Source organism: Scyliorhinus canicula, chromosome 13, assembly GCF_902713615.1.
Source record: "Scyliorhinus canicula chromosome 13, sScyCan1.1, whole genome shotgun sequence".
NCBI classification, from domain to species: Eukaryota; Metazoa; Chordata; class Chondrichthyes; order Carcharhiniformes; family Scyliorhinidae; genus Scyliorhinus; species Scyliorhinus canicula.
This window is the reverse complement of record NC_052158.1, coordinates 153,701,596-153,725,683: the sequence shown is the minus strand read 5'-3', so window position 1 is coordinate 153,725,683 and position 24,088 is coordinate 153,701,596. Positions and strand designations below refer to the sequence as shown.

Here is a 24,088-nt window from a genome sequence, read left to right as displayed (position 1 = left end):
TGTTATGATAAATTTATTCCCAACCTGGTCACCTTACTGCCACCCCTACACACATTGCGAAAGAAAAACCAGAAGTGGTCGTGGCAGACGTCACTGGACGAAGCAGTCACAAAAGTGAAACAACAGAGACTGTTGTCCAACATCTTGGTGCACTGTGACCCCACATGGCCACTGGTACTAACGTGCGATGGACAGCCAGCCTTGTCCTCCAGGCAGAGCCAGATATGGACCCAGAAACATGCCACGCACCTGATCCTAAGTGGAGGAATCCAAGGGCAGCTTACAGCGGAACTGGTCCTTCCTATCTAAACGCCAAGAATTCAGCGTGGAAGCTGGCATCATCCTGTGGGAAGTCCAAGTGTTTGTCCATTGCCCTGGCCAGCGCCTGATCTTGAAGGAGCTCCACAGTAGTCACCCTGAGAGTCTCCAAGATACTCACAAGAAGCTATATTTGGTGGCCCAGATTTGATTCCAACATTGAAACTTTGGTGAAATAGTACCTGTCATGTCAGGAGAATCAGACGCTCCTCACAGGCCCATGGGAATAGTGAGGAAGGCCTTGGGTATGTGTACACGCGGAACTCACTGGGTCATTTAGGGTTAATGATTTTGATTTTGGTCGATGAGCATTCTAAATGGATGGACATACATTGAACGTCCGCCGTGACTTCCAGCGCCATGATAGAAAAACTCCGGCAATTGTTTTGCACTCGCAGGATACTGGAGGTCCACGTGTCCGACAACGCAAACTTCTTTCATCAGTGGAATAATATTCATCCTTCCTTCAAAAGATGAGTTTAACCCACATATCATAAAGTTATTTGTGATTGTGCTACAGTATTGACATTTAATCATTACTTTAACTAGGAAGAAGAGTGGATTCTGTGAATTATTCTTTTTTGTTTTTCATTTTCTGCAATAAATCCTAAAAATTACCATTTCGAATTCCAAGTGGCGAGTTAATTGGAGAAACTGCACAGAGTAGAAATCAATGTATGGAAGGGGTTGCTGATCTGCAGTGTCAATTTCACAATGCCACAAACAAGTTAAAATTATGGACAAAAGGTTATTTTTTTTCAATTTAACAGTTTTCTGATTCTTGCAGATAACACAGATTGTGACGGGTCAGATCGCCATAATCATTGGAATTGTACAAATCAGGATGGTGCAAAGTGAATATTACACCAACAACTTTTCAGTAGTAATTGGGACACCCTGGTGGACTGGTGCTTTTGTACGTATGACTGATGAATACAAGAATGTAAAACTGTAGAACTTCCTTGTAGCTATAACTGCAATTCATTGGGTAATCATGCATTGGTAATTTGGGAGCATACATGTGCTTTTCTTACTGTTCGCAATGCCCTGCGGTAAAGAAACAAAGAAATTCATCGATCCCTTTTAAATTTTAATTGGAGCACAAAATGAGATTATTGCTGCAATGTCAGCGTTTCTTGCACATCCCTAAATGTCCTAAATGAATCACCTTCTTGAATGCTGCTATTCACAGTGCTGTCAGGAAGGGTGCTATAGGATTATGACCCAATGAATATGAAGGAAAACAATATTGCTGCAGCTAAAGATAATGTGTGACTTTAAGGAGGACTTGCAGCTGCTGCCTGGCCATTATTCTTGGCAGAGGGAAGAGGATTGGAAGGTCCTCTCGAAGAAGACTTGGCGAGTTACTGCGGTGCATCTTGTAGATGGTACACACACTGCCACTGTGTGCCTGTGGTGGAGGGGTTGAAAGTTCATGGTGGTGGATGGCATGTTAGTCAAGTGGGCTGCTTTGACCTGGATGGTGTCAAGGATTGTTGGAACTACATTAATCCAGGCATGTGGAGAGAATATTCCATTGAAATCCTGACGTGTCCCTTGTAGACAGTGGATAGGCTTTGGGGAGTCGGGGGTGAGTTACTTCACACAGACCTCCCAGCCTCTGACTGGCTCTTGCAATCATACTATTCAGACGGATAGTCCAGGTAATCTGTGGTCAGTATTAAAACCTGGTGTTGATGGTGGGGCATTCTGTGTTAGTAATGCGATTGAATTTCATGGGCAAATAGTTAGATTCTCTCTTGTTGGAGATGATCACTTAAGTGGTACAATTGTTACTTGTCACTTATCAACCCAAACAAGAACATTGTCCAATCTGACTGAATGTGGGCTTAGACCGTTTTGGTTTCTGAGTGGATGTGAATGGTATTGGTACATTTATTAGTCAACATCCCCAGTTCTGATCTTCTGTTGGAATCAAGATTGTCGAGGAAGCAGCTGAAGATGGTTGGGTCTAGGATACTACCCTGAAGAACTCCGGCAGCAATGTCCTGGGGCTGAGATGATCATAGAATTTCATAGAATTTACAGTGCAGAAGGAGGCCATTCAGCCCATCGAGTCTGTACCGGCTCCTGGAAAGAGCACCCTACCCAAGGTTAGCACTTCCACCCTATCCCCATAACCCAGTAACCCCACCCAACACTAAGGGCAATTTTGGACACTAAGGGCAATTTATCATGTCCAATCCACCTAGCTTGCACATCTTTGGGCTGTGGGAGGAAACCGGAGCACCCAGAGGAAACCCACGCACACACGGGGAGGATGTGCAGACTCCGCACAGACAGTGACCCAAGCTGGAATCGAACCTGGGACCCTGGAGCTGTGAAGCGATTGTGCTATCCACAATGCTACCGTGCTGCCCCTAACTACCATCAAACACAGTCATCTTCCATTGTGCTAGGTATGACTTCAACCATTGGAGAGGTTTCCCCTGATTTCCACTGACTTCAATGTCTGCAGAATGTTAATGCTGTACTCAGTAAAATGCATGTTTGATGACAGGACAGTGCCTCTCACCTCACCTTAAAGATTCCGCTCTTTTGCCTCTGTTTGGCCCAAGACTGTAATGAGATCTGAAGTGGACTGACCCTGGCTGAATCCAAACTCAGCGGGTTTTTGCTGAGTAAGAGCTGTGGGACTGCACTGTCAATTCACACTTCCATCACTTTGTTAATAATTCAGAGTACATTCAAAACAGGAACAGGTCCAATCATTCTGTCCCCCGAGACTGCTCCCTCATTCAATAGGTTCATGGATGATCGATTTGAGTTTCGAGTCCCAGATTCCCATCTGCCCCTGATAATCTTTGATTCCATGCCGAGCAAGAATCTAACTCCACCCCAAAAAATTATTCAATGACCCCGCTGCTCCCCCCCCCCCCCCCCCCCCCCCCCCCCCCCCCGCCCACCCCCCACCCAACCTCCCTTGCCTTCTAAGACAGAGTTCCAAAATCACACAACCCTCTGAAAGAATTTTTCACCCCTGATTTTGGTCCTTGACATGTGACTCCTAATTTTAAAACAATGCCCTCTAGGTTTTGACTTACCCACAAGAGAAAACATCATTTCCACGTCTACCTTGTCAATACCGTTCAGGATCTTGTATACTTCAATCAAGTCGCCCCTCACTCTTCTAAACTCCATTGAAAACAAACCTAGCCTGTCCAACCTTTCCTTATAAGACAACCTGCCCATTCCAGGTATCAATCCTCTGACCCACCTCCAACCCATTTCCATCCTTCCTGAAATAAGCAGACCAGCATAGTGTTCAACGTGTGAGCCGTTTGCTGGCAGCTGGATTCTCTGGTCCCATCGGCGGTGCACCCCCTGCCCGTGGGTTTTCCGGTGGAGTGAGGTGGCTTCAATGGGAAAATCGGCAGGAGCAGAGAAACCCGCCACCTGCAAACAGCGCTCGACTCTCGCTGCTGAGAAACACGTGGCTGGGAGGCGGCAGAATTCAACCTGTGATCTCACCGGTGTCCTGTATACATAAGCATAACATCCTTATTTTTATGTTCATTCCTCTTGTAATAAACGATAGCGTTCCATCAGCCTTCTGAATTACTTTCTGTACCTACATTCTAACTTCTTGTGACTCAGGCATAAGAACAATTAGATCCCTCCGCACCTCAGAATCTTACAGTCATTCTCCGTTAAAGTAACACTTCCGCTTTTTCATTCTTCTTGCTAAAGTGAACAACTTTCCACTTTCCCACATAACACTCCGTCTGCCAGAGTTTTGCCCACTCACTCAGCCCATCAACATCTGTCTGCAGTTCCCTTATGTCCTCTTCACAACATACTTTCCTATTTGTTTTTGTGTTATCTGTAAACTTGGCTACCATGCCCCTGCAGCCTAAGTCATTGATGTAAATTGTAAAACTTTGAGGCTCCAGCAATGGCCACTGTGGGACTCCAATCACCACACCTTGCCGATAAGAAAAAGAAACATTAATACTCTCCGTTTGCTGCCAGCCAGCTATTTTGCTACCAATGCATTACCCCCTACCATAAGCTTTTATTTTCTGCAATAATCTTTCATGTGACGCCTTATCCATCAAATGGTAAGAAGTAAGGATGTTTGCTGATGACTGCACAATGTTTAGCACTATTCGCAACTTCTCTCAGATACTGAAGAACCCATGTCCAAATGCAGCAAGACCTTGATATATCTGGATTTGGGCTGACAAGTGGCAAGTAACATGCGTGTAACATAAGTGCCAGGCAACGACCATCTCCAACAAGAGAGAATCTAACCATAGCCCCATGACATTCAACAGCATTACCATCACTGAATCCCCCACTATTAACATCATGGGGGTTACTATTGACCAGTAACTGAATTGGACTAGCCATATAAATACTGTGGCTACAAGAGCAAGTCAGAGGACTCATGCAGCGAGTAACTGCCCTCCTGACTCTCCAAAGCCTGTCCATCGTCTACAAGGCACAAGTCAGGAGTGTAATGGAATACTCTCCACTTGCCTGGATGAGTGCGGCTCCAACAACACACAAGAAGCTCGACACCATCCAGGACAAAGCAGCCCACTTGATTGGCACCCCTTCCACAGATATTCGCTCCTTCAACAACCGTATGGGTTTCCTCTGGGTGCTCCAGTTTCCTCCCACAGTCCAAAGATGTGCCGGTTGGGTGGATTGGCCATGCTAAATTGCCTTTATTATCCAAAAATATTAGGTGGGGTTACGGCAATAGGTTGGGAAGAGTGGGCTTAAATGGGGCGCTCTTTCCAAGGGCCAGTGCAGATTCGATGGGCCGAATGGCCCCCTTCTGTACTGTAAATTCTATGATATGATAGACGCACAGTGGCAGCCACGTGTACCATCTATAAGAGGCACTGGAGAAACTCATCAATGCTCCTTAGGCAGCACCTCCCAAACCCACAACTGCTATCATCTAGAAGGACAAGGGCAGCAGATACATGGGAACCCCACCACCTGGAGGTTCCCCTCCAAGTTACTCACCACCCTGACTTGCAAATATATCGCCGTTCCTTCATTGTCATTGGGGCAAAATCCTGGACCTCCCTCCCTAACAGTACAGGGACTGCAGCAGTTCATGAAGGCATTTTGCCATCGCCATCTCAAGGGTAATTAGGGAGGGACAATAAATTTTAGCCTTGCAGCAATGCCCTCATCCTGTAAAAAAGACCTTAACAGAACCCTTCTGGAAATTCAAGTACTGACTTCCCTTTATCCACAGTGAATGTTACAACATCAGAGAACTCCAATAATTGGTTACACATAGACCATGGGCTGGATTCTCCAATTCTCCGATCCCCGCCGGGTCGGAGAATCGCCAGGGGCCGGCGTGAATCCCGCCCCCGCCGGCGGCCAAATTCTCTGGCAACGGATAATCAGCAGGGGCAGGAATCGCGCTGTGCCTGTCGCCCCCCCCCCCCCCCCCCCCCCCCCACCCCCCCCCCCCCCCCCCCCCCCACCCCCCCGGCGATTCTCCGGCCCGTGATGGGCTGAAGTCCTGCCGGTCCAACCGGCGTTAATCAAACCACCTCCCTTACCGGCGGGACCAGGCGGCGCGGGCGGGCTCCGGGGTCCTGTGGGGGGGCGTGGGGCGATCTGGCTCCGGGGGGTGTCCCCACGGTGGCCTGGCCCGCGATCGGGGTCCACCGGGCGGGCCTGTGCAGTGGGGGCACTCTTTTCCTTTCGCGTCAGGCATCAGCCTCCGCGATGGCCGACGCGGAGGTGACCCCCCCCACCCCCCCGCGCACGTGCGGGGCTGACGTCAGCAGGGGCTGGTTTAGCACACGGCTAAATTGTTGGCTTAAAAGCAGACCAAGGCAGGCCAGCAGCACGGTTCAGTTCCCGTAACAGCTTTCCCGAACAGGCGCCGGAATATGGCGACTAGGGGCTTTTCACAGTAACTTCATTTGAAGCCTACTCGTGACAATAAACGATTTTCATTTCATTTCATTTCAATTACACTGAGCTAGAACCTCTTTAACGTTCAATTCTAGCACCTTCCCCACGACAAGCTAACTGGCCGATAGTTTTCTGGTTTCTGCTCCCCACCCCCTGTTGAGTGGAAGGATTGTGTTTGCTACTTGCCAGTATGATTGAACAGTTCCAGAATCTAGCGAATTTTGGAAAATTAACCCCAATGCAATGCTACATCATTTGCACCTCTTTTACGGCCCTAGGATGAAGTCTATTAGGACCCAGAGAGTTGTCAACTGCAGCTTCAGCAGTTTGCTCAGTACCACTTCACTAGCGATTGTAATTTCACCAATTTCCACTCTTGCTTCCACCTCCTGATTCAGAGCTATTACTGAAATGTTTTCTTCTGCAGTAATGGCAGAAAGAAAATATCTGCTCATTTGATCGGCCACTTCCTTTATTATGCACAATTAACTCCCCTCTGGAGGATTAGCAGTCAATTTACTTACTCTCTTCCTTTTCAAATCCCTGAAGAAGCTCTTATTATCCATCTTCATATTTCAAGCTAGCTTCCTCCCACACTCTAATTTCATTCTTCTGATTTACCCTCCAGTCATTCTCTTTATATTCTGACCAAACATCTGGGGCTGGATTCTCCACACCCCGACGGCGAAATCGCGTTCGGCGACGGGGCGGAGAATCCGTTTTAGCACACAAAATCGGGAGCGGCGCCGGTTCTTCGATTCTCCGCCCTCCAGAAATTGGTGTACTCCACGGGTACGCCGCGCCGAGTATCCACCTCCTCAGGCCATTGCCTGAGGCCCACCTCGCTATTCTCCATCCTCGACCGGCCAAATTCCCGAGGACCTCACATGGTACCATCGTCCGGGATCCTCGTGTGGTGGATTCGGACTCAGTCCGGGGCCGCCACAGTCGGGGGAGGGCCGATCGGAGGGCAGGGGAGGGCTTCATTCGGGACTGGGAGCTACGTGTGAGGGTGGTCCGGGGAGCGCGAGCGGCCGATGCGGGGCACTAGTTTGCCGGTCCAGGTCCGCGGGCTGAGTCCGCCATGCAGCACGGCACGGCTGCTGGAGGGCGCTGCCGAGCTCATGTGCGGCCTCTGACCCGGAAGTGTGGGGTGGGGGGGGGGGGTATAGGCAGCTGGAGCTGTGAGCTCCACGATAGCAGACTGCTAGCCCCCAGCAAGACGGTGAATCTGTGGCCTTTTGACGCCAGTGTCCTTGCATAAAAGACCAGTTTTCACAACGGTGTGGGGACTTAGTCCCAAAAAAGGAGAATCCAGCCCCTGACCTGCCAGTCATGTTTGCACCGTTAGATGGCATTTACTTAATTTTGATACTTGTCGTTTCTTTTTTAGTTAAATAGAATGATGGTGGAGTAAATTTCCAGGTTGGATTTATTCTCCCTTTTGGGGCAGGACACGCATGGGAATGTTTTGCATTGTTCAGGGAGTTGCCGATGTTGTCGCTGTATTGGAACAGTTTATGGGGGGTGGGCACCTAGTTGTGGAGTAGAAATCTTCAGCAGTGCTGTAGTCAAAGCCTATTTGCATTCAGTGGCTTCAGCCATTTCTTGTGTCTGTGATATTGGGGCTCTGGAGGAGGCTGAGATTGATCATCCACCGTCAGTTCATCATTCATTGATTCCAGCTGGAAAAATATTCAAGTGCGTCAGGGTCAGTCCAGAACAGGTCGATAATCAGCCTGCTCGTCCCTCCAACGCTTCCATTCTGATTCCTCAAAGGGAAAATGAGTGTGTTGAGCTATGAAACAAACAAATAAGTGTCAGTCTGAGCTGTGACACTCCCCACATGAACTTCCTTCATTCACTCTCTATCCAGCTTACACAGGAAGAATCCCTCTGAGCGAGGAGTCACACACAGGCAGAGTTTATGTAGCCAATATCTAACTTAAGGCTCTGGTTTGAAAGGGGAAGAATTTCGGAAAACGCAGTTTTAAGTGTTATTCAATTCTTCCAAGTTTTCTCTCTGATGTGAAATATGTTTTTGTTTTAGTTTATTATTGCAGGGGCTCTCGCTGTAGCAGTTGAGAAGGAACCGACTCATTCTATGGTAAGTACTTGCTCAATTAATGATTTTGACATGGTTGATTTGCAACAATAAGTAATTCAGCTCAAGGTGGCAACCAGCAAGATTTTGTTACAGAAGGCGTACCGCCCGGTGGCATTCTGTCTCACAGCACTCGTACCAGCCTCCCCGAACAGGTGTCGGAATGCAGCGACTAGGGGCTTTTCACAGTAACTTCATTGAAGCCTACTCGAGATTTTCATTCATTTCGTTTCACCAGGGACCCGGGTTCGATTCCGACCTCTGGTGACTGTCTGTGAGGAGTTTGCACATTTTCCTCGTGTCTGTGTGAGTTTCCTCCGGGTGCTCCGGTTTCCTCCCACAGTCCAAAGATGTGCAGATTAGGTAGATTGGTCATGATAAATTGCCCTTTAGTGCACAAAGGTTAGGTGGGGTTACGGGGCTAGGGCGGGGGATTGGGCCAAGGTAGTGTGCTCTTTTGGGGAAGGGGGGGGGGGTCGAATGGCCCCCTTCTGCACTGTAGGGATTTTATGATTCTGTTTTACTGTTTTTATTAAATGCCTACTATTTCAGTTTGCACAAAATGAACACTGGTATAAAAGGATAGACAGTGCGGTGCGTGAAAATGACAGCCTTCGGCATCCGACACTTGGTTCAAATCTGGCCCATCAAGTTATCTTTGACTGAAGGCAATCAAACACTGGAAGAGGTGAAATAATACACTTCCACATCTGGAACTGGTTATAAATGCAGCCATATTGAAATGAGCACCATTATTCCCCATATCAAATTAGGTAACGCAGCTAAGCTGTGCTTTGTTTGACATGGGGAGTGTTCAGTGGGGCACTACAGATGAAACTTTACTCTGCATCTAGCCCATGTTATACCGTCCCTGGGAGCGTTTGATGGGTTAGTGTCAAGGGAGTTTTACTCTGGGCTGGATTCTCTGGTCCGCCAGTCATGTGTTTCTTGGCTGTGCGCCATTCACTGGGGATGGGATTCTATCTTCCAGCTGACTGTCAATTTGATTTCCCACTGTAACCACCCCACCCCACCAGGAAACCCGCTGACGGGGGGTGGGGGTTGCTGCCGGCGGGAAAGTTGAATCTCAAGAGCCGGAGAAGTCCAGCCTCTGTATCTAACCTGTATTGCACCTGCCCAGGGTGTATTTGCTGTTACAATATGGAGGGAGTTTAACTCTGTACGATGTCCCTGCTGGGTCACTGTCTGTGCGGAGTCTGCACTTTCTCCCTGTGTCTGCGTGGGTTTCCTCCGGGTGCTCCGGTTTCCTCCAACAGTCCAAAGACGTGCAGGTTAAGTGGATTGGCCATGCTAAAGTGCCCTTAGTGTCCAAAAAGGTTAGGAGGGGTTATTGGGTTAGCGGGGAAGTGAGGGCTTAAGTGGGTCGGTGCAGACTCGATGGGCCGAATGGCCTCCTTCTGCACTGTATGTTCTGTGTTCTGTTCTTTGTTCTATGTGCTTGATGCCCCTATCCAGGATGGAACAATTGCACTCCTGAAATACTAATCTCTGATTTCTCGGCAGTCAACTCCCGCCCCTGAATGAGGACAAAATTCGAGTGTGTGCTGTTGAACGAAAAAAGTTTCAATTGAGATACACGGCATCAAGTCGAATCACTCGCAGATTGGTGCATTCTGCCTCCGAAGCTCGCTGAACAGATCAAATAGGGCAACGTGCATATTTAAGTTTATAATCGTGCTTCTCTGACACACCCTCTTGACACACACATCAAACAGAGGAAAATATTAGGTCACCAAGAACTCATTTGGTCAGGGTCATTCCTAACTCGAGAGTTTTTCTTTATCAAGCATTTTATGGCAAACAGTATCTTTGCCTAAAACACGTCTAACTGCAGTTTCTTTCTCTGCAACTTATCTGCGGTGTTGCGCTGGTATTGGCACGAGGCCCGTAATCCAGGGACCCAGGGCAATCCCCTGGGGACCCAGGTTCATAGTCATAGAGTTTTATATCACAGAAAGAAGCCCTTCGGCCCAGCATGTCTGTGCCAGCCATCAAGTACCGATCCATTCTAATCCCATTTTCCAGCACTTGGTCCATAGCCTTGCATGCTATGGCGTTTCAAGAGCTCGTCTAAAAGCTTCTTAAATGTTTTGAGAGTTCCTGCTTGACAGTGAATTCCAGATTCTCACCACCATGTGGGTGAAAAACATTTTCCTCAAATCCCCTCTAAATCTCCTGCCCCTTACTTTAAGTCTATACCCACTGGTTATTGAACTCTCTACGAAGGGGAAAGGTTTTTTGCCTTTCTACCCTATCTGCGTCCTTCATAATTTTGTACATCTCAATCAGATCCCCACCCCCCTCAGCCTTCTCTGCTCCAGGGAAAACAACCCCAGCCTCTCTTCATAGCTGAAACGCTCCACCCCAGTCAACATCCTGGTGAAGCACCTTCCAGTGCAATCACATCCCTCCGATAGTGTGGTGACCAGAACGACACACAATACTCTAGCTGTGGCCCAGCGAGAGCTTTATACAGCTCCATCATAACCTCCCTTCTCTTATATTCTACGCTTTGGCTAATAAAGGCAAGTTTCCATAAACCTTCTCAACCACCTTATCTACCTGTCCTGTTATGTTCAGGGACGTATGTATCTGCACCACATGGTCCCTCCTGGTTCTCTGTACTTCCCAGCATTCTATTTTGCATTGTGTATTCTCTCACCTTGTTTGTCCTCCCAAAATGCATCACCTCCCACTTTTCGGGGTTAAATTCCATTTGCCACTGTTGTTCCCATGCGACCAGCCCGTCTATATCACCCTGTAATCGCTATTTACTCGACCATCAATTTTTGTGTCATCTGCGAACTTACTGATCATACCCCCCCCACATTCCCGTGTAGATCATTAATGTACATCACATACAGCAAGGGACCCAGCACCGATCCCTGCGGAACACCACAGGACACAAGCTCCCAGTTACAAAAACAACCTTCGACCATCGCCCTCTGCCTCCTTCCACTCAGCACATTTTGGTTTCAGCTTGTGGAAGAAATGATATACTTGCAATAGACAGAGTGCAAAGGTTCACCAGACTGATCTCTGGGATGGCGGGATTATCTTATCAGGAGAGATTGGGTTGACTAGAAACATAGAAACCAGGTGCAGAATGAGGCCATTCGTCCCTTCGAATCTGCTCCGCTATTCAAGGCTGATCCTCTAACTTGCAGCCTCTCTCATATTCATTGACATCTTTCGAGTCCAGAAATCTATCTCTTCTTAAATATACTCAGTGACTTGTCATCGACTATCATCTATGGTAGAGAGTTCCATAGGTGCACCACCCTCTGAGTGCAGAGGTTTCTCCTCATCTCAGTCCTAAATGGCCAGCCCGTACCAGCCTCCCCGAACGGACGCCGGAATGTGGCGACTAGGGGCTTTTCACCGTAACTTCATTTGAAGCTTACTTGTGACAATAAGCCATTTTCATTTCATTTCCATATCCTGAGACTGTCAGCCCTTGTTCCGCTCCCTTCTCACCAGAGGAAACAAAATCCCTCATCCAGTCTGTCCAGCCCCATCAGAATTTTATACATTCAAAGAGCCCAAAGATGTACAGGTTAGGTGGATTGGCCATGCTAAATTGCCCCTTAGTGTCCTGTGATGTGCAGGTTAGGTGGGGTTACGGGGATAGAGCGGGGGAGTTGGCCTAAATAGGGTGCTCTTTCAGGGGGAGGGGGGGCAGTGCAGGCTTGATGGGCCAAATGGCCTTCCTACAGGACTGCAAGGATTCTATGGAAATCCCCTCTCATTCTTTTAATCTCCTGTGGATACAGGTCAGCGTACAAAATTAAAGCGCCTGGGTTTGGGGGTAATAGAGTATCGTTGACTGAGAATTGGTGAGCTGAGCAGGCAGGAACAGAGAGTAGGAATGAATGGGTCTGTTTCAAAGTGGCAGGCGGTGAGTAGTGGAGTCCAGCAGGAAGCGGTGATTGGGCACCAGCTATTCACAATGTACATCAATGGGCGGCAATGTGGCACAGTGGTTAGCACTGCTGCCTCCTGGTGCCAAAGACCCGGTTTCGATCCCGGCTCCGGGTCACTGTCCGTGTGGAGTTTGCACATTCTCCCCGTGTCGGCGTGGGGTCTTGCCCCCGCAACCCAAAAAGATATGCAGGGTAGGTGGATTGCCCCTTAATTGGAAAAAAAGAATTGGGCACTCTAAATTTATAGAAAAGAAAACAAACAGTACACATCAATGATTTGGATGAAGGCAACAAAAGTAATATTTCCATGTTTGCTGACGACACAAAACTTGGTGGGAATGCGGGTGATCAGGAATGGCTTTGAGGTGATTTACACAAATTAAGTGAGTGGGAAAATACATGGCAGATGCAGCATAATGTGGATGTTCAGTCGGAAGAACAGAATAGCAGACTATTATTTAAATGGTGACAGATTGGGAAATGTTGCTGTAAAAGGAGTCCTGGGTGTCTTTGTACGTAGACACTGAGCAAGCCGCACATAAGCAGTATGGAAGGCAAGTGGTATATTGGTCTTCACTGGGGCAGCACGGTAGCATTGTGGATAGCACAATCGCTTCACAGCTCCAGGGTCCCAGGTTCGATTCCGGCTTGGGTCACTGTCTGTGAGGAGTCTGCACATCCTCCCCGTGTGTGCGTGGGTTTCCTCCGGGTGCTCCGGTTTCCTCCCACAGTCCAAAGATGTGCAGGTTAGGTGGATTGGCCATGATAAATTGCCCTTAGTGTCCAAAATTGCCCTTAGTGTTAGATAGATAGAGAAATACAGCACAGAACAGGCCCTTCGGCCCACGATGTTGCGCCGAACTTTTGTCCTAGGTTAATCAAAGAATTTTGGACAATTTGTTGGGTGGGGTTACTGGGTTATGGGGATAGGGTGGAGGTGTTAACCTTGGGTAGGGTGCTCTTTCCAGGAGCCGGTGCAGACTCGATGGGCCGAATGGCCTCCTACACTGTAAATTCTATGAAATTATTAGAGAATTGGAGTCTCGGAGCAAAGACATCTTACTGCAGCTGTATAGGGCCTGGGTGAGACCACACTTGGAGGATTGTGCGCAGTTTTGGTCTCCTGATCTAAGAAAGGATATATTTGCCAGAGAGCGAGCACAGCGACCGTTCACCAGACGGATTCCTGAGGTGGCAGGATTTTCATTTGAAGAGAATGGGTCAACTAGGCCTGTATTCGCCGGAGTTTAAAAGAATGAGAGGGGATCTCATCGATACGTATAAAATTCTGTCGGGGCCAGACAGACTGTATACACGGATGATGTTTGCTTGTGAAGCAAAAACAGAAAATGCTGGTAAAGCTCAGAAAGACAGATAGCATCCACGGAGGGAGAAACAGAGTTAACATTTTGAGTCCGCATGACTTCTTCAAAAGAGTTTTCTCTGGCTGCGGGGGTGGGTGGGGGGGAGAGACACGTCTAGAACAAAGAGTTTCCATCTTACGATACGGGGTTAGACTTGGATGAAGAGAAATGTCTTTATGCGCAGGATGGTGAACCTGTGGAATTCTGCCCCACTGAATAAATTTAAGAAGGAAATCGAGTGATTTGTGGACTCTAAAGGTGTTATGGGGTATGGGGGGAGAGTGAGCATATGGCTTGAGGTAGAGGACCAGTCGTGATCATATTGATGGGACAGCAGATTCGAAGGGCCGAATATCCTACTCCTGTTCCTACTTTCTATGTTTCAACGTGGTGGCGTGGTGTTCCCAATTCTCACCTTGATTGCTTTAATTATTTCTCATTCTAGAATTGACTTAGGTGCCATCTGAATTTTTCATTCCACCTCCTTGAGTACTGTCTACAGTTTTGTCAATTACATAATCTGTAAACTTAATCAGTTCACCTGAAATGCTATTGATTTTTAAATGCATGGTAGATTTCAAATAGTCTGGAGAAGAATTGGACTTGATGAGCTGAATGACCCTTTCATATTTTACAAAGTTCTTGTGTTCTACACGATGTTTGTTTGGGGGTCAGAAACTGTCAGGGAACTAAAACCATCAATGCCATTTCCCCCTTTCCAGCTGTAATAATGTAGAATCTAACCATGGCAGTGGGATACGCCTTAAACTTTCCTTGTGCCTTAAATACCTGACATTGGAATCATCATTGTGCAGAACTGTCAGGGGCACTAAGATACACACAGATGCTACACTTGGAAAATCAAACTCTCATATCCTTGATCTGTGCTATGACTGTAGAAATATAACATACATGGAAACATACATAGAAAATAGAAGCAGGAGGAGGCCATTCGGCCCTTCAAACCTGCTCTGCCATTCATTATGATCATGTCTGATCATCAAGTTCAATACCCTTATCCCGCCTTCCCTCAACTACTTTCTGTGGGAGTGAATTCCACAGATTCACCACTCTCTGTGTGAAGAAATTGCTCCTCACCTCAGTCCCTTATCCTCAAACTATGACCTCTCGTTCTGGACTCCCCCATCATGGGGAACATTCTTTCTGTATCTACCCTGTCTAATTCTGTTGGAATTTTATAAGTTTCTGTGAGATCCCCTCTCACTCTTCTAAACTCCAATGAATATAATCCTAACCGATTTAGTCTCTCGTCATATGACAGTCCCGCCACCCCAGGAATCAGCCTGGTAAACCATCACTGCGCTCCCTCCATAGCAAGAACATCCTTCCTTAGATAAGGGCACCAAAACTGCACACAATACTCCAGGTGAGGCCTCAACAATGCCCTTTACAATTGCAGTAAAACATCTCTAGTCCTATACTCAAATCCTCCCGCTATGAAGGCCAAAATACAATTTGCCATCTTTACTGCCTGCTGTACCTGCACGCTGACTTTCAGCGACTGATGCATCAGGACACCAAGGTCTCGCTAAGCATCCGCCTCTCTCAATTTACAACCATTCATATAATAATCTGCCTCCCTATTTTTGCTTCTGAAGTGGATAACCTCACATTTATCCACATTATACTGCATCTGCCATGCATGTGTCCACTCACTCAGCCTGTCCAAATCCCGCTGAAGCATCTCTGCATCCTCCTCACAGCTCACCCTCACACCCAACTTTGTATCATCTGAAAATTTGGAGACAATATATTTAGTTCCCTCGTCCAAATCATTCACATATAATGTGAACAGTTAATCCGAGCGCAGATCCCTGCGGTAGCCCACTAGTCACTGCCTGCCAATCAGAAAAATACCGATTTATTCCAACTCTTTACTTTGTGTCTGCTAACCAGCTTCCTATCCATCACAAGACACTACCTGAAATCCCATGTGCTTGAACTTTAGAAATTTGCGATGTGAGATCTTGTCGAAAGCCTTCTGAAAGTCTAAATAAAACATACCCATCGGTTCTCCCTGATCAACTCTACTAATTACATCGTCAAATAATTCCAGTAGGTTTGTCAAGCATGATTTTCCTTTCGTAAATCCACACTGACTTTGTCTGATTAAACCACTGCTTTCCAAATGCTGTGCTATGAAATCCTTGATAATGGACTCTCGCAACTTTCCTACTACCGATGTTAGGCTCACTGGTCTATAGTTTCCTGTGTTCTCTCTACCTCCCTTTTTGAATAAAGGGCTTTTATTAGCTACTCTCCAATCTTTAAGAATCATTCCAGGGTCCAAAGAATGTTGGAAAATGACCACAAATGGAGCTACTGTTTCTATGGCCACTTCCTGAAGTACTCTGCGATGAAGATAATCAGGCCCTGGAGATTTATCTGCCTTCAATCTATTCATTTCCCCAAAACGATTTGTCTACGAATACTGGGCGGGATTCTCCAATATCCGGCGGGCGGGCCGTACAGGCGCCAAAGAGTGGCGTGAACCACTCCGGCATCGGGGGCCAGGCCGGCGCTGGAGTAGTTGGCGCCGTGCCAACTGGCGCCAAAGGGCCTCCGCCAGCCGGAGCGACTTGGCGCAGGAGCGCCAGCGTATTCCCAGAACCGCTGCCGTGATTCCTGCACATGCGCAGTGGGTTTCTTTCTTTACAGCAGCCGCCGCAGAGGGAAAGTGTGCCTCCATGGCACAGGCCCGTCCGAGGATCGGTGGGCCCTGATCGCGGGCCAAGCAACCGTGGGGACCCCCCCCCCCCAGGGCCAGATCCATCCCCCCTTCCCCCCCCCCCCCCCCCCCCCCCCCCGGAGGACTCCGCAGGCCGCCCGTGGAGCCAGGTCCCGCCGGTACAAACCTTGTGTAATTTATGCCGGCGGGACTGGCCGAAAACGGGCGGCTGCTCGGCCCAACGCGGAGCGGAGAATCGCCGGGAAAGGGGGCACTGCCAACGGCCCCCGACTGGCACGGCACCCCCGCCAAAAAACCAGCACCGGAGAATTCGGCAGCCGGAGTCAGGGTGGTGGGGCGGGATTCACGCCGCCCCCCCAACAAAAGCCCCAGAATTTTATTTTAATTTTGTAAGACTGAGGGAAAAGGATACCTCACTCCAGGAGTGATTTCACAAAGAAATAGGGATTTGCTCTAGTAAAACAAAACTTTATGAAGAACACAGTATTACAATCTTAAACATCACACCCAAAAATAACTTCTAATTACTTCTTAAACAATACAGCTCAATACGGTGAGTACAATACCAATTGATACCTTTATTCTAGTAAATTTCTGCTAAACCCTTTCCAAAACCTTGACATCCTTCCTAAAGTGTGACATTGAATGAGATGAGTACATTTCAAATAGACTGGAATAGGAATAAGTAGACTTGATGAGCCAATTGGTTTTTTCCTCCTTCCATGTTTTCTCATATGTTCTTTAATGTTAATCTACTTCCAGATCAGAGGTTGCTTAGGAATGAACATCATCAGTGCCATTTCCTGCTTGCCAGCAATTGTAGCATATACTATAAACATTAGCATTCCATATCGTTGTTATTATGTAAATTACACCTCTTATTGTATGGTGAGTGTTAAACTACATTGATTCAAAGCCATTTAAAAGCAATATTTTAAAATGTTTTCTGCCCAACATAATTTATTTTTGTTTAACCCATGACAGGGTCTAATTGCATGTGTGGCCACCCTTCTACTACTGACCCTGCTCAATGCAGCAATATCCATTGCAGTTTCAAGTTTCAACTGTAAAGCTATGAACTGCTGCAGTGAAAAACCAGTGGTGAGTTACATAATGGATTGATTACGTCTGTGTATTTACTGGTGTATATTCGCTCTCTTTCCCATTTTAGAAAACACTGCATGTATCAATGATAACTGCTGGATACCAGCAGGTCAATCACTTACATGACATTCCACACTACAGAGCTCAATGGAACGGCAGGTCAGACAGGGCAGAAACAAGCAGGCAGTGTCTTTCTGCCACTTCTCGCCCAACAGTAACAACTAAATTTGACATTACACAATATTTATTGTCCCTCCCCTGCCCAGCATTCCCACAAGATAACAGTAAGGTGGAATCACAGCAAGCCTATGCCAGCCAAAGCTCGAATCATACAATGTTACCCACACAGGAACAGGCGACTCGGCCTCTCAAGTCTGAAGCAGTTTCTCCTGTTGCATTCTCCCTGATGTTTTCTGTTTTTTTTTACTTATTCTAATTGGTCCTGACACCACTTTAATATTCCTGGTTTTCAATCTGCAGTCTGATTCACTTCTAACTGGAGCTCAGTGGGTGGTACTTTTGTACCATAAATATTTGGGAGGTTTAAAGGAGAGGAATGAAGCTATAGGAGGACCAGGATTTCTGTCATGATCTGAGGCCACCTTAAGACACTTTACAGTCAATTAAATACACTTGAAGCAAAGTGTAGAATCTGAACAGAGAGATCATGCCGAACGAATGGTGGAATACAAAAAACTGGTTATTGAAGGTCCACACCCCGATTGCTCTCGCACCGACTGTTGTGTTAAGCACACTGAGATAACACGTGCTGCAACTGGATGCAGCTTTAACTGAAAGATACTCCAGACCTTGAAGTTAGTTCAATCTGATTTATTGAACCTGTCACACAGTTAGCAGAGTTCTCTATGAGTTTGACTCTCTGCTAACCTAAGTGTGATCTCTCTGTCCGACTGAACCAGACTAGCTCTTAGCCACGTGCTGGATGTGTTATGTGATCTATACACCCTGACTCATTCTGTAGATGTCCCCAGTGGAAAGAGGCGGAGTGTGAGCGCCTCGTGCCTTTTATAGTGGGAAACCATCTCCAAGTGTTGTACCTGCTGATTGGTTATGTCCTGTTCTCTGTGTTCATTAGCTGCCAGTCTGTATCTCATTATGTGCATGTTTTCATATCATGACACCGATCTACACTCAGGTGGGTTTTTTATACTGTGTGGGCTCCCCTTGTTAAAGGGAAGCCCCGCCCACTATTGGGGAAGTTTGTATTCAGTAGAGGTCACGGGGTCCACACCCTGACCCCTGTGGGGGTCTGTAACACAAAATGTTAGAAGGGTCATAAGGACTGCAAGGAACAGCCTCCCTGAACAGGCGCCGGAATGTGGTGACTAGGGGCTTTTCACACTAACTTCATTTGAAGCCTACTCGTGACAATAAGCGATTTTCATTTTTTTCATTTCAAGCGTTAACTCTGCTTCTGTCTCCACAGGTGGTGTCATTCAGCATTTCCTGTTTTTATTAAATACTCTTGAAGTGCAGTTCCTGCTCTGCTGGAATAAACACAGCAGCCCAATTTGCATACGAGAGGTTCCTACAAACAGCAATGTGACAATGACCTGAATGCTTTTAGTCACATTGGTTAAGGAATAAATCTTCCTGAGCCTTTCTGGTTGGTGGGTAGCAGGAGTTTCGGTGATTTGAAATATTTAAGCGGGGTCACTTGTGAAGCTGTCTTTAGATGCAGTGTCACCTTTCCCCTTCCTGTTTATTTGTGTTTATTTGAACAAATGAACAAATTGGACAAGAGCAGCGATTCCATGTCTGTCTCAGTTGGTCGTAAATAGGACTCTCGCTACCAGGGAAATGTTGGGTGATGGCTTTTAACTAAACTATTTTGTTTAATTTTTCTTAAATATTTAACCAGTCTTCCCCAAAATATGATTACCTCTCACTCCTCACCACCTTGTGTTCTCTACCAGAATAAATACTTAATAAACAGTTTTGAATTATTTATTAACTTGCAAGGCCCTATCTTAAATACAACTCTCCATCATAAATTGAGCTCCAAAATAAGGTCCATCTTATTCAGTCAGATTTTGAACTTGGGAGAAAGCTCTATTAATAAAATGCACAGTTACTAATGAAACATTCAGCTTCTTCCACTGCAGATAAACTATTTCCAGCAATTCAGGGGAGAGATTTCCTCATCTGAGCATGTGCAGGAAGTGCTCCCCCTAGTGTTGTGACACCAATAAACACAGCCTTGTCGATTGCTCTGGCAGAGAGCTGGCACACACATTATTGTCCCACTGGGGAAATGGGCAGGACAACGGGTCCAATGTTTGGGAGAGTTGGGCGAGCCCTGAGAAACTGACTGGCTCATTCTGCTCTGAAACCTTTCACAATCTATTCACTCGTGTTGTTTTGTTTTGCAGGCAGTGATTGTGGTGTACAACAGCACATCTGAACAACTGGTTCCTCAACACCAGTTCCATGACAACCCTCCACCCTACAACGTGACAGCGATGGAAAATGTACATGTTGGATAAGAACGGGTTTCTGTTGAAACTCTGCTTAGCATAAGTGTAGCGCTAACAATTATACTCAAAGACGAGAGACTTGTACAATCAAGGCTTTATTGCTGTGCGGTGCTGTTCCTCCATCTGCAACTGTAGACTAAGGTCTGAGTGACTCTCACGCATATTTATACACAAGCTCCCTGTGGGCGGAGCTAGCCGGCAGGGGCTTACCGGAGGAACCTGTATTACAGGTACAGGCATACATCCCCCTACTGCAAGTATGCATATCTACAGTGGTTATATCACCACAACAAGTTAATTAATCTTACAGAGCTGGATGCAATATTATTTAGAATGTATTCAAATGAGCTATGCGTGATCTGCCAAGGCCACGGGATAAATTCTCCAATTTTGAGGCTATGTCTGGAGGATCCGTGGCGTTTTATGTGGGAAATTTTGCCGCTGCCCCAGAACCGATCCTCCGACGGGTGAAGGGCTAGCAGCCGTGCCACGTAAAACACCCGGCCTCCACAAAATAAATAGCCAGATAATTACTGCGTCGTGGCCACACATGCGCACGGTGACGACTTGCAGCGGTCGCGCCGTACAACGTGCCGCCGGCCGTGCGTGGATCCGACCTGCCAGATAGTGCCCGCTGGACACACCCTCGCTACTCCCTGGCAACCCCCCCCAACAGTCCTGCCAGCCCTCGCTGAAGCCCCCCCCCCCCCCCCCCCCCCCCCCCGGCCAGTAGCACAGCTCCCGCATTTGCCCTTGAAAAGGTGGTAGTGAGCTGCCTTCTTGAACCGCTGCAGCCAGCGTAGGTACATCCACAGGGCTGTTAGGCAGAGAGTTCCATGATTTTGACCCAGCAACAGTGAAGGGGAATGGCAATATATTGTGACTTGGAGGGTGGTAGGGTTCCCAGGTATCTGCTGCTCTTGTGCTTCTAGATGGTAGCGGTCGTGGGTTTGGGTGCTGCCTAAGTAGCCTTGGTGAGGTCCTACAGTGCATCTTGAAGATGGTACACACGGCTGCTACTGTTCATCGGTGGTGGAGCGTTAGAATGTTTGTGGAAGGGGGAGCAATCAAGCGGGGCTGCTTTGTCCTGGCTGGTGTCGAGCTTCTTGAGTGTTGTTGAAGCTGCACTCATCCAGGCAAGTGGAGAGTATTCCATTACACTCCTGACTTGTGCCTTATAGATGATGAACAGATTGGGGGGGGGGGTCAGGAGATGAGTTACTCGCTGCAGGATTCTGAGCCTTTCAGCTGCCCTGGTAGCCACAGTATTAATATGGCAAATCCAGTTTAGTTTTTGTTCAATGGTAAACCACAGGATGTTGATGGTGGGGGATCCAGCGATGGTAATGCCACTGGATGTGTGGGGGCGATGGTTAGATCCTCACTTGTCGGAGATAATCATTGCCTGGCACTTGTTTGGCTCGAATGTAATTTGCCACTTGTCAGCCCCAAGCTTGGACATAGACTACTTCATTATCTGAGGAGTCGTGAATGATGCTGAACATTGCGCTATCATCTGCACCTCTGACCTTATGATGGAAGGGAGGTCATTCATGAAGCAGCTGAAGATGGTTGGGCCTGGGACACTACCCTGAGGGACTCCTGCAGTGATGTCCTGGAGTTTGACCTCCAACCACCACAACCATCTTCCTTTGTGCCGGGTATGCCTCCAACCAACGGCGAGTTTCCCCCTAATTCCCATTGACTCCAGTTTAGCTAGGGTTCCTTGATAGCACACTCGTTCAAATGCTGCCTTGATGTCAAGGCTCGTCACTCTCATCTCAGTCCTTCTAGATGGTAATAATTGTGGGTTTGGAAGGTGCTTTCCAAGGAGCCTTGGTGAGGTCTTGTAGTACATCTTTGAGAAGAAGTATCCTTCTGCTCTTGTATACCAACGTTGGAGGGAGTGAATATTAGTAACTTGAGGAAGTAAGCAAAAATTGAACATTAATTTATTTTAACTATTTACAAAATCCTGCCTAAAACAGCATCTGCCTCCCAGTACAATCTGTACTGGGCAGACTAGTCTGTCCCGGGCCCTGCTATGGACCGGCTTTTATTAAGTACATAAGGAGGCCAAGGAAGATGGCCTCCGCCCCCTATCTGAGAAGCTCGTACTCCACAAGTCCCGTGGGAAGATCAGTGATGGTTTCCCCGTGGTCCTCGTGGGGGTTATGACACCCCTCTCCCCCCCCCCCCCCCCACCCCCAAGTTCGAAAGTACCCCTTCAACTGTCCAAGGTGGGGGCCCTCTGTGCCGCTTTGCCCATGGCTGCTTTTCTGCCTGAGGAGGCTCTGGACCGGCTGCAGTGCAGTGGTTCGCCGATCCTGACCGACGGCGGAGAGTGGCTGTTGGGATCTCAGTCCGCGACACGCCGCCGTCTGATTGAATGGATTCCTCTGCCTCCACGTCAGACTTGGAGTCGCCATCCTCCTGCTGGATCGGGCGGTGCAGCCCGGATGGCTGGGACCCCAGTACTGAGTAGGAAAGGTGGCCAACATTGTGCTGTGAGGCATGATGGTAAAAGAGGCCAACAGATTTGTCTGGCTATTAATTTGGTGGGAGCATACTGAACGACGGCTTCCAACTGGACATTTTGCTGGTAACACTTTGTTTTGGAACAGCGAGAGCAAGGCTCTCTCGATTAAGGCCTGTGGGCAGTAGGATTGGTTATGTGAATGAACTATAAACTACAAGCTAAAACATTGTAAAATAGCAGCAGCTTCGAGATTCAAAGGCGAGAACTCCAGGATCAACATTCGCAAGACAAGACCTGAGTTCGGAAACTCAGCGCGCACCATCCAGAGCGAGCCGAGCCAAGTTCTCTCCAGCGAGTAGTATTTTCGTTTAGGTTGTGAGTCTTGAAACTTATGTAACTGTTAAAATAAACACATAACTGAAGTCTTGCGTGAGTTAAATAAACGTATTAAATCACGTAGTTGTGGAGTATAATTTGTCCGTACTATCAGTTGTCACCAGCAGAGTGCAGCAACCTATTGGCACCCCAGGTGGGACATGTCTAACTTGGAGCAGTCAGTCCCGTCCCGGAGTTAAACATCTCAATGCCCAGTCTGAGCCTGCATTAAGAGGGTAGTGGCCCCACGTGATGGTCAGGATTAAGTGGGTAAAAGGAGCATAATAACAAAGGACTGGGTGGCCGCTTAGTTCTGAGGGTGTGTTCACACTAATGACAATGCAGAGATACATTGTTAGAGTAACAAGTTAGAGCAACTAACAGTTGACCACAAAGGTAACCTCCAATAATCCTCAAGAGATAACATGGTAGCACAGTGGTTAGCACTGTTGCTTCACAGCTCCCGGCTTGGGTCACTGTCTGTACAGAGTCTGCACATTCTCCCCGTGACTGCGTGGGTTTCCTCCAGGTGCTCCGGTTTCCTCCCACACTCCAAGGATGTGCAGGTTAGGTGGATTGGCCAGGCTCAATTGCCCTTAGTGTCCAAAAAGGTTGGGTGGGGTTACTGAGTTACGGGAATAGGGTGATGGTGTGGGCTTGGGTAGGGTGCTCTTTCCAACAGCCAGTGCAGACTCAATGGGCCAAATGGCTTCCTTCTGCACAATAAATTCTATGATTCTATGATAATCAGTCTTGAAGGATGTTCAGCAACCCTCAAGTGCATAGACCAGGAGAGACCGGTAACGACAAAGGTATCTGGGAAGGAGTTTAAAAGGATTAAGGAGAGACATTCTCTTCTCTTACTCTCTGCGAATATCGGCGCCCTACCCCAAACGCCTTCAATTACTGTGTTGATTATCTGAGGAATGGCTGAGCCTGGGCTAGAATGGGAAAGAGCACTCAGGACAGTGAACGGCACTGGTAGGTAGCAGTGCCGTTCTGGTGGGTTACAGTCAGGAGACACAGTAGCTGAAGCCAGGAGGCCAGACCTCTGAAATAAATTGCATATAAACAAGTTGATAAGAACTGCGCAGGCTTAAAAACCAAACTGCGAAGAGACGGGCAGAGATAGAAGGACATCAGGAAAAGAGAAAGAGAGAGCCATGAACTTCGATTGGGAAGTTGAGAGTTCCATCGCAAGATTTACAGCACAACAACAGGTGCAGATTCGATGGGCTGAATGGCCTCGTTCTGCACTGTAGAGATTCTACGAGTC

The 24,088-nt window shown here is 47.6% G+C and overlaps 2 protein-coding genes across 2 annotated transcripts in view; both read left to right on the top strand.

Annotated features, from left to right (window-relative positions):
* Positions 1-20,049, top strand: part of LOC119975465 (membrane-spanning 4-domains subfamily A member 4A-like) — a 33,472-nt gene extending 13,423 nt beyond the window's left edge. The window contains exons 3-7 of the mRNA XM_038815155.1: positions 1,106-1,234; positions 8,285-8,341; positions 17,119-17,244; positions 17,341-17,457; positions 19,854-20,049. Of these exons, the coding sequence (XP_038671083.1) occupies positions 1,106-1,234; positions 8,285-8,341; positions 17,119-17,244; positions 17,341-17,457; positions 19,854-19,967 (543 nt within the window). The 3' untranslated portion in view covers positions 19,968-20,049. The remainder of the gene's footprint in view (positions 1-1,105; positions 1,235-8,284; positions 8,342-17,118; positions 17,245-17,340; positions 17,458-19,853) is intronic.
* Positions 1-24,088, top strand: part of LOC119975466 (membrane-spanning 4-domains subfamily A member 8-like) — a 252,233-nt gene that overhangs the window by 12,972 nt on the left and 215,173 nt on the right. The gene's annotated exons all lie outside the window — the stretch shown is intronic.